The following is a 15,180-nucleotide window of genomic DNA, read 5'->3' on the forward strand; positions in this document are numbered from 1 at the left end:
GAAAGAGAATGGTCAAAAATACGCAAAACCAAATCAAGATCTAAAAAAATGATCTCAGCAGAGAAAATACAGGAAGCACAAACTATTTTAACACCTTAAGGGAATTGTTTTTTTGGAGGAGAAATATCCTTATTTGCTTTCTTGCAGCATTAGATGAGAAAATCGATACCACTTTCATGTCTGCACAGTAAATCTGAAGCTACAGCTGGTTAGAAGAAGACTGGAAACAGGGAAGCAGGTTAGTCTGGCTCTGTCCAAAGGTAAAGATATCTGCCTGCTACCACCTCTACAGCTCACCAATAAACACATCATATGTTGTTTGTTTTAATCTGCACAAGAACCGAAATGTAAAGTGGGTTTAGGAGCGGGACTGTTTCTTGGCCAGGAGCTGTGACTTTCTGGAGTCTTGTCCTCAATGTGAGGTTACCAGGAAATCAGCGGTGGCTCTGTGTCTGTCTGTTGACTGTGAACATCAGACCAAAACCAGCAGCATCAACTGGGAGGTCAAAGTCACTGAAAGGAGTCAGTGGACGGCTGGAAAAAGATTCATATTTGTCACCTAAGACTGCATTCACACGAGATCAAGCGTTGCGGTGAAAAAACACAAATTTTCCCATTCATTTTGAATGGGGGTAGTGCATTTGGGCTGCGGCTGCCACAGGGGGTGCCAAAAAAAAAGTTAAAACAGAATCAACTTTTGAAAAAAAAACGCAACCTGACGACATGCTGCGGTGGCGATCCAGAGCTGTACAACCCCGCCATGAGGGAGCAAATAGGATTAAAAAAAGTAATTTTTATGAAACGGTCACTATATCCTGACAGTAGTGCATGAGACAGGTAATCTGAAAAATAATCATGTGCCTCTGTGTCCTCCGTTGCTCCTAATGGCATCTGCAAGATTTCACAGACCGGAGGAAAACAACCAATCAGAGCCGAGCTGGAGTCTTGCCGTCGCTGAGCAGCTGTCAATCACTCGCAAACTCCGATCAAATGGTCAAACTAGGCAACGCTGATCAAATATTAATAAATATTCTGTTACTGTAATGCCTATTTCTGGACTCAAATGTTTTCAGAAACATCTTGTAGTGTACTGTTTAGCTGTAAAATGAGAAAGTTTGTGACGTGACAGCCATGTTGAGATCTGTTGAGGAAATACCAAGCACCGCCCACCAGCTGGAGCACAGCCAATAAGAACACTCTCTCTCTGAAATGACCTGTGATTGGCCAAAGTCTCCCGTCACAGGCTAGATTTTTTAAAGCCTGAAAACAGAGCCATGAGGAGGAGCAGAAGTCTAGTTATCGCTCAGAACACTTAAATTACAATATGCTGAAAGGTTATTATGGAAGTTTTGCCCAATCATGCCAAAAATATACTGCCTACTGTGGGTTTAACGGGCCACCAAAGTGACTCGCCCAGACCTCTGCACAACCCTGCGGAGAATCGCTGCAACGCCTGATCAAGTGTGAATGCAGCCTAATGGTGCAGATCTACCAAGTCACCAAACTTTCTCATTTTATAGCTAAACAGTACATTACAGGATGTTTCTGAAAACATTTGAGGAGAGAAATAGGCATTACAGTAACAGAATATTGATTCATATTTGATCGCCTAGTTTGACCGTTTGATCGGAGTTTCGCGAGCCTGCTGCCTTGCGATGGACGAACCTCATTAGTTGAGGTCGAGTCATGATTATGCAAATTCAGATACGGCGACCGGTCTGTCAACTCGCCGTGTCTGATCCATTATGCAACACGTGGCCGGAGCTCCTGCTCTCCATAGAGAACGAACAGGATCCATAGACTTCACGTTAATCAACTGATTTGGTGGATCTTCTGGTGTATGAGACCATCCTCGAATAAAAACAGGGTTTATGATCTCCTTGTGACTCCTCCATGGACAACTGAGCAAACTCCATCTGCTGGGGAAGCGTTGGAAACAACCAGTAAGACCGTGTGTTGAGAAAAAGCATCGAAGTTATTGCAGTATATTAGGCGTCAGTGTTTTCACATTATTTAGGGTGAAAGCAAAACAGAATCACGGAAATGTACCGCAAGTTTCTAAAGTATGCGTATAATTATAAATGAAGTTGTTTTAGTAACTCTACTGCTTTACTGAACAAAAAGACATGCATGGAGATTCTCTTCCCAATGGCTCAATATTTTAGCTTGTTATGGTCCTACTGTACACTGATGACTACAAATTCCAACAAATTGTTTACTATAATGCAACATATACTACTTTCAAAGCTTCCATGAAAAAACAAATAGGTAGAAAAGGAGTCCAACTACAGCTGCGGGCATTGAGAAAGCGCAGGGCTGCGTGTCATCCAGTGTTTCAGCTACCAGTGTACCAGAGGCCCAGGAAGGAGCTCTGAGTCCAGCGTTGGCTCTCTGTATCACAGTGCAGAGTAGTGTTTGTGTTTTCCAGCATTCCAGGAGATCTAATAATTGGATGTTGTGGCTCTCAGACCGTAGCGGAGCCCTCGTGGTCATGCTTTTTGTTCCAGATATCCAGTCTTAGGTTGTGAGAAAAAGGGGCTCTACGTGACATTTGACTTTCATATCGATCCTGTTACGGCGAGCCGTTTCTTAGATCGGAGTAACGCTGAGGTCTTCAGACAGAGAAAAGCCCGAGTCTCGGTCGCGTGTGGGCTTCTCAGCTTTGGTGTGTCTCCTCACGTCCTCGTGTCCGTAGCTGGCGTGGCGCTTCAGCAGCAGCTTGGGCATGCAAGATGAGGCGGTGTGGAGGCCTAACGCCAGTCCCAGGCTGGTCCCCGAGGACACGCTGGGGGCAGAGCTGGTGTTTGTGATGCCTTCTGGGACTTTGGGCATAACCAAGGGTAGGCTCTCTGCCTCATAGCTTTGCTCATCATAGGCGTAGTTGACGTTACCGCAGGGGAAACTCTGGAGCTTAGCCAGGTCCATGCCAGCTTTTGTGGCACCACCTGCCAGGGTCTTATGGGAAGACGTGCTCGGCACAGGTTGAGCCTGGCAGGGCGGGGACGGAGTCGAGGAAGTGCAGCTGTCGCACCCAGCCTCGTTGCTCTCTATGGTTGGGTTGCAGGTCTGAGGAGTGTTGGAGGTGGAGGTAGCGGAACTGGAGAGCGGCATGGACTGAGTGTGAGCAAGAGTTTTCTTCCCCCGGAAGCTTTCCAAAACCCAGGAACCGTACGTGGGGTTCCACAGGTTCTTCGTCTTGTTTTTCAGCCTCTGGCTCCCCGAGGAGGAGCTGTTTCTGGAGCAAGGCCGGTGATGAGGAGGCTCAGGGTGGAGCCAGTGGCCTCCCGCAGACAAACCAGGGGCAGGAACGGGCTCGGCCCAGGACGGCTCCAAAGCCTCGCGGCACGATGTCACTTGGTGGTGGACGGGCTGGGTCCTCTGGAGGAGCAGACGGGGTTTGGTGGGCTGTGGAGGGACAGGGGTTGGACCCAGGCCCAGAGAGGAGAGACCCAGCTGGGGGGAGGAAGCCCGGGAGACAGGACGGGACACCAGGAGTGGAGTGAGGCTGGTGGAGGTGCGGTCAGAGGGACGCATTATTGTGCCGCCTTCGTCCTCTGCAGTGGGGGAATATTCCACTGGCAGGGGTGTGTTGATCACATCTGGGTCCTGGTAGAGAGTAGAGAAAGGGAAAGGTAATAATAAAAAAACAGAATGAAGGAAGGAAGAGTAAATAAAATCTTACATTTATTTAACACTAATGCCAATATATTAATTATTATTATAATATATAGAGTGTACCTGAGAGCAGTAGTTTATTCTCTCCAGGATAGTAGAGAAGTTGGGTCGGTGCTCGGGACAGTGCTGCCAACACTGGGTCATGATCCGATAGCTACATACATAGTAACAGACACACATTTCAGGTATATTGTTTAACCTCTTCCACTCCACCCCTCTTTTTCATAGCCCTGTTTTGGTCTTTTTTAGGGGGGGTACAGGGGGTCTTTAGAGGGAGATAGCACGTCAACAGTAGATGTCTCATAAAAGTGGTGTACATCATCTGAAAGCTGGGAGCCTGAAGATTAATTTTTGCAGCTTTAGTAAGTCGTTGCAGGAATTTTTGAGTTGATACCATTTGTTACACAAAATTTAACCATTTTGTACCACTCCAGAATTGATAAAAATGATCATTAATCCCCCCAAAATACTACATTAAGACATCAAGACCTTGAGGAACACCATAGAAAAAGCCATGCTGTGATTTGGCATCAAAAACTTTTGACATTTGGAGATTTCTGCAGGAATTATATTTTTCTGCAATTGGATGGCGAACACTTCTGTTGTGTAAAATGCTCAGAAACCCCCTTATTGTCAATCTAGCTAGTAAAGCCATCCATCCTCTGAATGTTCTAGGTCTGTAGTTTGTGGTTGTAAAGTTTCATGAGGCTGTGATTATCCTAGAGGTCACCACAGGTCATTTCACACAGAGAGGTCAAGTTTCAATAAATGGTCTACTATGCGGAGTAACATCATCACACATAAATACAGTTGGACTCATTGGATCCACAAGAGTCTTTGCTTTACAGTGATACCCAATTTATGTAATTCCAAGACTGTTTAGGGACTCCAGTATGCAGAAATATTCAAATACACCATTTTATAATAGGCGAAAATAACACATTTATACTGCATTGAAAAAAATGGATGGTTTCTGCCCCAAACTGCATGTGATTATCATAAAGTGGGCGTGTCTGTAAAGGGGAGACCCGTGGGTACCCATAGAACCCATTTTCATTCAAATATGTTGAGGTCAGAGGTCAAGGGACCCCTTTGAAAATGACCATGCCAATTTTTCCTCACCAAAATTTAGCCCAACTTTGTTATCTACTGAAAAATAACACTGAGAACTGAAAACGATAAAGTTGGCCGAGGGTGCCGGCGCCCTCAAGAAATGGAAGAGGTTAAGCTGTATGTTATATGAAATAAGTATACTAGAAGTATGTTATGCTATTAGATAAATTGTATTATCATAACATAATAATCCTCACTGGTTATACATCAAGAAGAAGCAGAGGAAACCTCCAGAAAAATTCAATCAATTCCACATAAGTCATTCCTAAAATCCTCCCAGCTGTGCCCATCCAGGCTCGTCTCCTGTCGGTACTCACACAGGCCCCGGACAGCTCTTGGGAGGATCCATCCTGCCTCCGCTGGTGACAAACTCCAGCACCTCCTGGTTGGTTTTACAGGGATACGGCATGTAGCCCAGAGAGAGGATCTCCCACAGCAGCACTCCGAATGACCTGCAGGGGGAGAGACAGACCAACAATTGAGCTGAACGTCGCTCATGTTCCTCAGACTGGAGACACCAGAATCAGTCTGAAAGTCTAAATTTGAGTATCTACATTACTCTAGTGCTCCCAGATGAACTGAGATGTTACAACACATTTTGAATTTTCTCTTAACCAGTGTGCTTGAAGTGGAATAAAACAAGTGCCAGTACTTCTCTTATTCACATGTTGCCGTGTGTATCAGCCGGTATCAGCAATCTCCTGCGACTTGTTCCTATTTATTCATTATTTCAGTCATAATCGGCTGTGATTTTATTGCTATATTATTATACTCGGGTTATACATCCTCTATAGTAGGCCTATAATACTCCAATAATATTCACACTGGAACATTATAGGGTTACGGTGGTGTGTTTGTATATTTACCCATAGTGTTAATAGTTGAAGTGCCTTCCTGAGTTATCTGTAGCCGGTGGTGGAATGTAACTAAGTATATTTACTCAAGTGATGTACTTAAGTACAAATTCAAGGTACTTGTACTGTACTTGAGTATTTTGATTTTCTGCTACTTCATACTTCTACTCCACTACATTTATCTGACAGCTTTAGTTTTATTTAAAGATAATTTTCATACCCTTCCTGTCCAGTAAAAAAACATGCTTCTCCAGATGTGCTGATGTTGAATGTTTGTGATAAACAGAAGGATTAATTGTTCCTTTACGTGAGTACATCATTTTGGACCATTATTATTACTAGTTAAATGATTTTATCTGATTTTTATTTACACATATCACAGCCTTCGTCTGAACATTTAATTCTTCTGGAAATGTTTGCCGTGTAAAATCATATTCTGTAAATCCAAAGAGCAGATTCAGAAAACTTTTAAAATAATGTTTCATTGATTATATTTGTTCACGAATAAAAACAAAACAAAAACATTGTCTCGATAAACAGCACCTCGTTCTCGTGCTCTTTATTTTCCCACAGTTGTTGACTGCGGTTGAGTTCTGGTATAACTGGATGGAAAGCCTCACAAGCCAGTATTCTTGTTTTTTCATTTGTTCTGCTGGAAAAGAAATTGTCTTCTAAACAACTTTAAGCGAGAAGGAATAATGTGCCTCACCAGAGTTTAACAATACAAATTTTATCCGGCACATATTCCCACCACTAAGTGTGAGTTTTATGGACAGCTCGGCTGTATAAATCCGCCGTCTCAACATAAAAATCCGGATTTCAACTATAAAGTTCGGACTTTTTCGGAACTTGATCTGTAAACAAATGTTTCCTCCGGTCTTCAAACATGAAATTTTGACGTTGTTTGGTCCGTGCTAAATATTCAACTTCTTTTATCATTGGAAAAGTGGTTTGGACTTTGGACAACGCTCCTCACGGTGTTCTTTGCACAGCTGGCTCTGTGTCTTCAATACAGATGCTGTTGCTGTCTTGTTCACGCGATATACTGCTCTTCAGACGTCAGGTTCTCCGTAGGTCTTGAAAATTACTTCAATCTCTCCAGCTTGTCTTGTATTGACCGCATGGAGGTTTTTTGAATTAGCTGCAATTACGCGCCGGGATACTTGTCAGAACAATTTGGGTTTGACATTGTTAGAAATGAAAAATATTAAAATCGGCTTGCAACATCTGCCAAAAAAAACACATGATTCTGTGATTGAAAACAGTTCCTCTATGTGGATTCATACTTACTACCGTATACGGTATATCATGTGTTTAGTATTCATACCATGTATCCGTCTTGCAGGTGAAGATTCCCTCCATGAAGGCCTCCGGTGGCATCCATTTGACCGGCAGCATGGCCCGACCACCTTTCCTGTAATAGCTGGCTCTGAAAAAAGAAAGAGAAATCTGATTTAGTTTAGAAGAGAAGGTAAATACCTCAAGGCCATGAACTCTGGAAGTACATTTTGAATCTGGCCCCACGGAGGATAATCAGATAGCTTTTCAACTGGTCCCCCATTTACCACATCAACCCAGTGCAGCCCGGACTCCTGCCTCCATGAGAGACGTATAAGTCATCCTGTGTGCTTTGCTATGTGGATTCAGCATACAAACCTGTATATGTCTCGTGCCATGCCAAAGTCCCCAATTTTGGCCACTCGGTCTGGTCCAGGGCAGGTAAGCAGGCAATTTCTGGCAGCAATGTCTCTGAAAAACACAGGATGTGTTACTAAATGTAGCTCCATGAAAGCACTAAACTCTCTAACGTGCCAAATTAATTTACTGTATGATAAGCAAAGCTCATAGTTTATTGTTGCCATTTTTAGATTTGTTGGAACCACATTTTTTAAAAGGATATTGATATAAAGATGGGTATAAACCAGTTTTCACCTGGATTTATATTCACCTAAAAGTTGACATGTTTCCTGCTGCAACAAAATGTTGAGCACTATAAGTTTACAGTAAACATGGTCTACTTGAACATTTAGTTTATTTGAGAAGGGAAAGTTCAAATTAATAAATACTAGGGCTGTCAAAGTTAACGCGATAACGCAAATTTGTTTTAACGCCACTAAATAAAATAGTGAGGCGTAATGCTATAAGTGTTTTTGTTGGAATAAAAGGGGCATTCTTACAACCCCAAACACTTTATTTTTGTGTCGTTTAAACTGAGCTCTTAGCAGTAATAACTGGTGCAGATCTGAACCTGTGTATGAAGTGGTTCTCCTCCAAGTAGCGACAGCCGAAGGCGATGTCTCTGGCCATCTGCAGCAGCTCCCGCATTATGAGAGTGGAGGTCTGGCCCTGGATATAGTACAGCTCAGTTTAGTGTACCACACAAACACCTCAGACACACACACACACACACACACACAGAAATGTGTAGTATGGACGTACAGCTCGTGGCCTGTTCTGTCTCAGGAAGCTCTTCATGTCTCCTCCGGTCATCAGCTCCAGCAGGATGAAACGTGGCAGGATGTTCAGACTGACGCCGATGCAGCGCACGATGTTGTCATGGCTGAACTTGCTGTGTGGACAAACAGTTGTGTTAGCAGGCCTGTACTTGTGTTTGTTATTAATCATAGAAAATGTGTTTGTTTATGTATTTTTATGCTGGATACAACTTCTTTTTGTATGTGTTTTTATGTGAAGCGCTTTGTATTTTGTTTTGTTAAGTGCTATGTAAATTATTATTAACTGGGCAGGAGAAAGATAAAGACATTTCTGATAGATGAGAGAGAGAGAAAGAAGATGGGTGCTGGTACACACTATGTTTGTCCAGATTTAGTAACCACAAAAATGGGGCAAGGCGGCACTGAGACGAGCTAGAAATATTCAAACTATTTCCAATTACAAGAGGAATAGCCCAGATGGCTGCCCCCCCCACCAGGCAACCAGAAACTGGCTGTTACAACAAACAATGTGAGCAGAACCCTGCTGAAGGTGAACCCACACAAAGCTGGCGGCCCAGATAACCTCCCTAGTCGTTTGTTCTTTGACTGCTCTAAGCACAGGTTGTAAATTTGATTTCCTTTATTTTCCATCACTGCAATAAAACAAGTGATTTCCTGAGAACACCGGCACCATGTTGCTTCCCTTACCCCTAGACCACCTCTGGGTTGTAACACTGTTCATTGACTTTAGCTCAGCCTTTAATACCATCATTCCCCAGATCAATGAGCTGAGCTCTCTTGGAGTGAGCACATCAATGTGCAACTGGATTTTAGACGTTCTGAGTAATAGGACACAGACGGTCAGAATCCATACTGGGAGATCTTTAAATGCTACTGTGAACACTGGAGTCCCCCAAGGCTGTGTGCTGGGCCCACTACTGTACACACTGCTGACCCCCACCAGAGCAACTACATCATCGAGTATGCTGACGACACCACAATCCTGGGGCTCATCACCAACAACGATGAACCTGCCTACAGGGACGAGGTGAGACAGTTTGAGACAAGAACCTCTCTGTGAATGTCGACAAGACGAAGGAGATGATTGTCAGCTTCAGGAGGCTGGAGCAACTCACTCCTCCCTACAGGTTGCTGGTAAGACTGTGGAGACAGTTTTACGTTCTTGGAGGTGCACATCAGACACAATCGCTCCTGGAGCTAGAACACCTCCTCCTTAGTGAAGAAGGCTCAACAATGCCTGCACTTCCTAAGAAGGCTAAAGAGAGCTCCTCTCCAGGTTCTACAGATGTACCTTAAGCTGTGTTTGCACTGCTGCATGGTGCGGCTCTGCTCGACTCGACTCACTTTTGGTACCAGGTCCCTTTCAAACAGAGGAACGTCTGCCCTTCGTCAGTTGTACGGCGTAGTTTTCTCTGACCTAGTGTTTTAGCTCCACCTTCTAGTATCGGCTCAGCTCGCTGAGTGGTTCTTTTGGTACCATCCACAACATTTGCTAATGGAAACATGAAAATAACTCTTCTAATGTGTAACAAACTGAACTGAAGTGAACTGCTTGATGGAAACACATCTATGGAGTCCATACTGAGTGTAGCATCACTATTCGGCATGGGAACTATTAAGCTGCAAACAGGAAGGCCCCGCAGCAGGTTGTGAAGACCGCCCAGCTCATTACTGGGACCTGTTTCTCTGTCATCAAGGACATTAACACCAAGAGGTGTTTCATGGTCTATCAGACCCGCTGATGAAGGCTTAGGACACTTTCATGTTTCTAACTTTTTACTGCTTTGTCTTAATTTACTTTTTCTAGTGTCCAATGCTATGCTTGTTTTTATTGTTTTTCCACTGTTATTATGGATTGTACTACGGCCCAGGGGGCACTTGATTTCATTCCTGCTTCTTGCATAACCTGTAAGGAGGAAGGACTAATCTAAATGAGGAAATCTTCTTTGATCTGGATCACGTCTTGTCTTTCTAATAACGACTGTAATTAAAGCATAAATGCCCAACAGATGTTTGGGAATGAGGCTAGTTACACACAGGTCATAAACTAGGGTCAACTTATCTGTATTACAGTTATTATACCGAGATCAAAAAATATCCCTGCAGACACTGTCCTGGACTAATTAATTAAGCTGAAAAAAAAAAAATCCAGCTGTATTATCTACAGTCGTGGTTTGATTTCTAGTGAGTAAAGTTCCACATCTGTTAGCTCCTCTAACTCAGAAGCCTCTATAAGAACGATGCATTGGGTCAATCAATGTGTGAACTCCAGTATGGTGCACCTCATAATCAGGGCCTCCATCAGGAAATCCATTTCGTCCTGTTCGGAGCAGATTTCTGGAAGAGTCTGTGGAGCAGAAAGAATCAGAGAAGTGCTATTGTCAAGAGGAAAGATATCGTTAGACCCAATCAGCAGACTATTGAAAAGTGAAACACATGTTGAGCTCACTCAGCTTTTTCTTTTTTAACCTTGTGGAGCTTTGAAGCTAAGCGATCTGAGGGCATTGACTGACTGACTTCTTTTTTTTTCAGTCATCAATCTGTTCTGTGCAGTCATGAGGAAGTTGCAGTTTGTGATTTCATTTTTGCATTATACAGATTTACACATCAAACCACCTTATTACATAAAGCAATTAACCCTTCTCTAAATAAACAAATTATATAAACCTTGTCTTTTCAAATCCTTCATGCGTGTGTGACCTTTAGATCCAAGAGGCAGGAAGCACCCCTGTGAGATGCTGTTGAGTTGATTATATGTAATCGACGCAACTCCCAGTGAGGTGCTATCATCTGACACTTAGATGCAACTTGTCCTCGTGTGTTTCACAGAGTGCGAGCTGACCTTTATCGCCACCTGCATGGGGCTGTTATCGCTGCTCATCCCCAGAACTTGTCCTTCGTAGACTTCACCAAATGCACCATGGCCGAGAGCCCTGAAAAAGGTGAAAGGGAAAAGGGAAAAGTGAAAAATACAACAATTGAGGTGAAAACATCAATAAAAGGACACTGCGTACTGTAAGTGTGGACATCAGCACGGAGAGCAATCAGAACCTCAAACTGACATTTTGACAGGGTGTGCTATCAACACAGTATCACAGCCAACTTGTCAAATACCGTGAGAACGGATTGGTGCTGTACCTGAGCAGTGTTATGTTCTTGCGCGGTACTTCCTTCAACTCGTTGAGTGAGGCGGCCTTCCCTGCGAAGCAGTAGTTGGGGTTGTAGTCCGTCATGATGGTGGAGGAGCGGATCTTGCTCAGCTTGTACTCTGGACTCTGCAGACGCCCCCTCACTGCGTGCAGGTCGTTCTTCCTGCGATACCACACTAAAGACAAAAACAAGTTTCTTTTACTTCAAAGTCTAAGAAGGTATTTTCAAAAATCACAACCCTAACTGGACCCCACACTTGCATGTAAGTTGTAGAAGCAACTTCCTGACTATCTGCCAACTGTAGGAGCGGTAACACAAGGAGGGGTCAAGCTGCATCTCAGTAGTCGATGCTTTTCAATGTAAAAACAGCATCATAGGACCAGTGGGAAAAAGTGAAACTGTGACAAATCCTTCCACACGCAAACACAATGTTTTGCGGGATGCATGTGGGATGTCCTCTCCTTGGTTACTGCTCCTAGACAGTCTGTGCCAGTGAGTTTGGACTCACCCGCCGTGGAGGCAGCCCACGTCCCCGATGCAGGTTGGTAGTCTGCCAGGGAGGGGGGGCGTTGCGTGCAGGTAAGAGGTGCCGTCGAGCCATCGCCCGGTGCAGATGCTAGGGACTCAGGGGGGTTGGGATGAGGGGTGGGTTGAGGAGGAGGAGATGGAGGAGGAGGAGGAGGAGGGGAAGGAGGAGGAGGTGCAGATGGGGCGCCCAGGGAACAGACTACCTCCCTGCATGGGGGAGAGCTCAGGTGAAGAGACACTGTTAACCTGAAGGGTGTGTGTAGGTGTGCTTTGTTGCAACGGAAGGCAACATGTATGTAATTGCACAGATGTCATGTTTTTGTTTTAGTATTTGATTTATTCATTTGCAAATTCACACAATTACACACAGTGCAGTTAGTGGAAGTCACACTAAATAGCTTGTCCATTTTTCATAAAAAACTTGTGCACAGAAGTCTAGTTTACACTTTGTCTGGTAATTACAGGATGTCATGCAGTTACTCCACAGCTGTTTGTTCATTACTGGTTATAATCAGCAAAACAACCATCTTATCTGCAATTAATATCAGTCTCATTACACTAAGATTACACAGAGTGCATCTATGTTTAGTGATACCTAACCAAACTCAAACCTTTTGTTTCACATACTAACATTTTCATTTTGTTTTCCGTCTTTTGTGTTCAGAACTTTGTGTTTTTTATCTAAAAATACCATTTATCTGATGACTAATATTTGCTGGCCTGACTGATCTTAACCCTGCTTTCACTTAAATGTGTTTCACATTTTTCTAAAATATTAATGCCATATGAACATTGTCTAATAAACAAATAAATAGCTTGCACTCTGCAGGGCTCCAATGTTCACTACTTTATTGCACAGTCATGTTCGGAGCACAACTGGGCCATCAATTTGTGAAAATTGGAGCCCTGCAGTGTGCGAGCTAATTATTTGTTTATTCTGTGATCTGCTCACTTTAACATGCCCTTTTTTGGATTTGATGCGCGTGTATATATGCCTATATGAACATTGTTGCTCCCCTAAAGTTGTTTTGATTATCTGATTACCAGCAGGAAGAATCAATCTATCAAATATTCTCAACATTCATAACTTTCATCAGTAAATTTCACGTCTGTTTAATCTGCTGATTTGTTTTCCTTTCCTGTGTACAAGGCAAATTATGCTCCTACAGTTGTGTCAGATTTAAAAAGGTAAAATATGCAAGAATTTCCTAAAAAAACAATGTATAGACTGATACAAAAATAATCTGTCTCCATCATCACTTATGCCTGTTCACCTCTGTTTCTGCAGAGAACCTGCCCTCTGTCTGTATTTTCTCTTTTCTTCTTATTACGCTTTACTCGGGATGATTCTGGGTGTCTGCACACAGCCTTTGGGCTCAACATGGGGGTGTCAAATATCACTACTTTGTCACGCCTCTCTGCGTCTGATACCGAGGCACAAGTCCCCCTTTAGCTCTGTCAGATACAAAGCTGCCATATTTGACGGATGAGAACAGGTTGTGTTATGTGCATGTGTTCCAGTGATCCTACTCCTCTGCAGCTACGATCGATGTGTGTCTGTAGTTTGAGGGAAGAGCAGCCACAGCGGACAGGAGGAAGCCTGCCCTTTGGCTGCATTCATTCAAAATCCAGCAACACATCACCTTCCTGCGGGGTTTTGTGGAGTACGTTGTGTTTATTTGTGCTTTAGAACGTAACCGTCATGAAACAATCTGAAAATAACGTTTAATTTCTCCAATTCACTGCTTTGTTCTCACTAACGCCGCTCCCTCTCTTCATTCACTTCATAATTTCACACTTCCACACCCTGTCTGTGGCTCTCAGCCCCAAGCCCATTTTTTCCTGCTGAAGACATGTATATGCATAATAAATTTTCATTTTTATAAAAGGCTAATTAACTTCATTCACTCTATAGCTCGCTCGACCATCGCTGCTCGCTCTCTCCCCCTCTCATTCGTTGAGTCGCCAACGTTGAATGCCGTGTATTCACAGACAGCAACCGACAACTATAACATATTATGCCTTTAATTTCACCAAAACGGATCTGTCTAGAATATCAATACAACATTTCTGTCTTTTCATCGCCCAAAAGTTGTCAAGTTATTTTGCTTTAGGGTTGGCTGGACATTACCTTGCTCAGGTCTCACTGCCAATGGGGTAACAAAATCTCCATATTGTTCCTTTAATGTGTTAGATTTACTTTTTAGTCATCACTTTCCTTACACAAGGTTTATTGTATGTATTAGTTCAATAGAAACTCCAAACTGCTTTTGCCTGGTCGTCTTGTCAGATAGCGTACAAGCCCAGAGAGCTGAAAATGTGATTGATATTTTACAGGAAGTCGGTGCTGTGCAGATTTCTCCAGAGGCCCTTACACACAAAGTTTAGATTCACCCTAACTGACTGTGGGAAAGAAAGAGCGAGTCCTCTACTGTTGAGCTTCACTTAATATTCAGCACTTTCAGTGAGGTTATCGAGAGGACGAGAGAGAGAGAGAGAGAGAGACTCTGCTGCATTCAAACACCTGAAACAGCACTTGGTGGAGGATTTGTGGGTCGACAGAAATGTCAGCATTCCCTTCCTAATTATCTGCAGCAGATGGTTGTCAAAAAAGGTGACAAAGGTGCAAAAAAATGTGTTATTAGCTGTATAATCCCTCACTGTCCTATATTATTGCAGAATGACTGCATATGTTATTGTAACAGCTGCATACAATCTGTCATTATATAAAGTGTCTGCGGTTAATAAAGCTAGATTTAGCATATCAGTCAACATTAAACAGTATAATATTGCATAGCAGCTCTTGAGACCAATATAAATAATAATGCAACACTAGTAGCATTAATGTATGTAATGTTAGAATCATATTTCATATTAAAGATTATGGTTGTCTTTGAATTCCTCACTTGTCTTTCTTTCTTTTTCCTAGAGTGTTATTGCCACTGAGTAGTAAAACTGGTTCATTGTTAATTCCCTAATTATTCCTATTTTAAGCAGTTTATTTGTGCAAGAATCATCAGTAAGCATTTTTTGCAGCATGTCTGACTGTCACATTGTCTCACATTGCAGAAATCAATTCATTTTAAACCAAATAATCTTTATCACAGTGCTTTGTGTAAATAAATGTTTGCTGTATCCAACTACTCGTATCACAGAGAGTCAATGCCCGTGGGTTAGGATAAACTGTGTGCTTCTCAAAATGACTGAACGGCTCATCTTATATCACAGTTCTCTGTTTTCCCATATTATTATGCAATAATCATATCTTCTTCAAGTTTTTTTTTTCAGCCACTGAATCATAACACCTGACATTTACTGCTGTTTAGTCTCACTCACCACCACGCATCTCCAGCTGAGAGAAACTTCAGAGTTAAATGTCAAGCCTTTCTGCTTGTCCTTTTTAT

General features: G+C 42.9%; 1 protein-coding gene across 3 annotated transcripts in view; it reads right to left on the bottom strand.

Annotated features, from left to right (window-relative positions):
* Nucleotides 1–1,283: 1,283 nt before the first annotated feature.
* The window catches only part of ltk (leukocyte receptor tyrosine kinase), a 65,868-nt gene continuing 51,971 nt past the window's right edge, over nt 1,284–15,180 (bottom strand). For all 3 annotated transcript variants that reach the window (XM_037747099.1, XM_037747098.1, XM_037747100.1), the window contains exons 20-29: nt 11,237–11,423; nt 10,941–11,031; nt 10,381–10,445; nt 8,082–8,211; nt 7,891–7,988; nt 7,299–7,391; nt 6,970–7,071; nt 5,106–5,240; nt 3,739–3,829; nt 1,284–3,606 (exon numbers count right to left, since the gene is read on the bottom strand). In XM_037747099.1, coding sequence (XP_037603027.1) covers nt 2,590–3,606; nt 3,739–3,829; nt 5,106–5,240; nt 6,970–7,071; nt 7,299–7,391; nt 7,891–7,988; nt 8,082–8,211; nt 10,381–10,445; nt 10,941–11,031; nt 11,237–11,423 — 2,009 coding nt within the window. In that variant the 3' untranslated portion in view covers nt 1,284–2,589. The remainder of the gene's footprint in view (nt 3,607–3,738; nt 3,830–5,105; nt 5,241–6,969; nt 7,072–7,298; nt 7,392–7,890; nt 7,989–8,081; nt 8,212–10,380; nt 10,446–10,940; nt 11,032–11,236; nt 11,424–15,180) is intronic.

This window comes from Sebastes umbrosus, chromosome 16 (assembly GCF_015220745.1).
Source record: "Sebastes umbrosus isolate fSebUmb1 chromosome 16, fSebUmb1.pri, whole genome shotgun sequence".
Lineage (NCBI taxonomy): Eukaryota > Metazoa > Chordata > Actinopteri > Perciformes > Sebastidae > Sebastes > Sebastes umbrosus.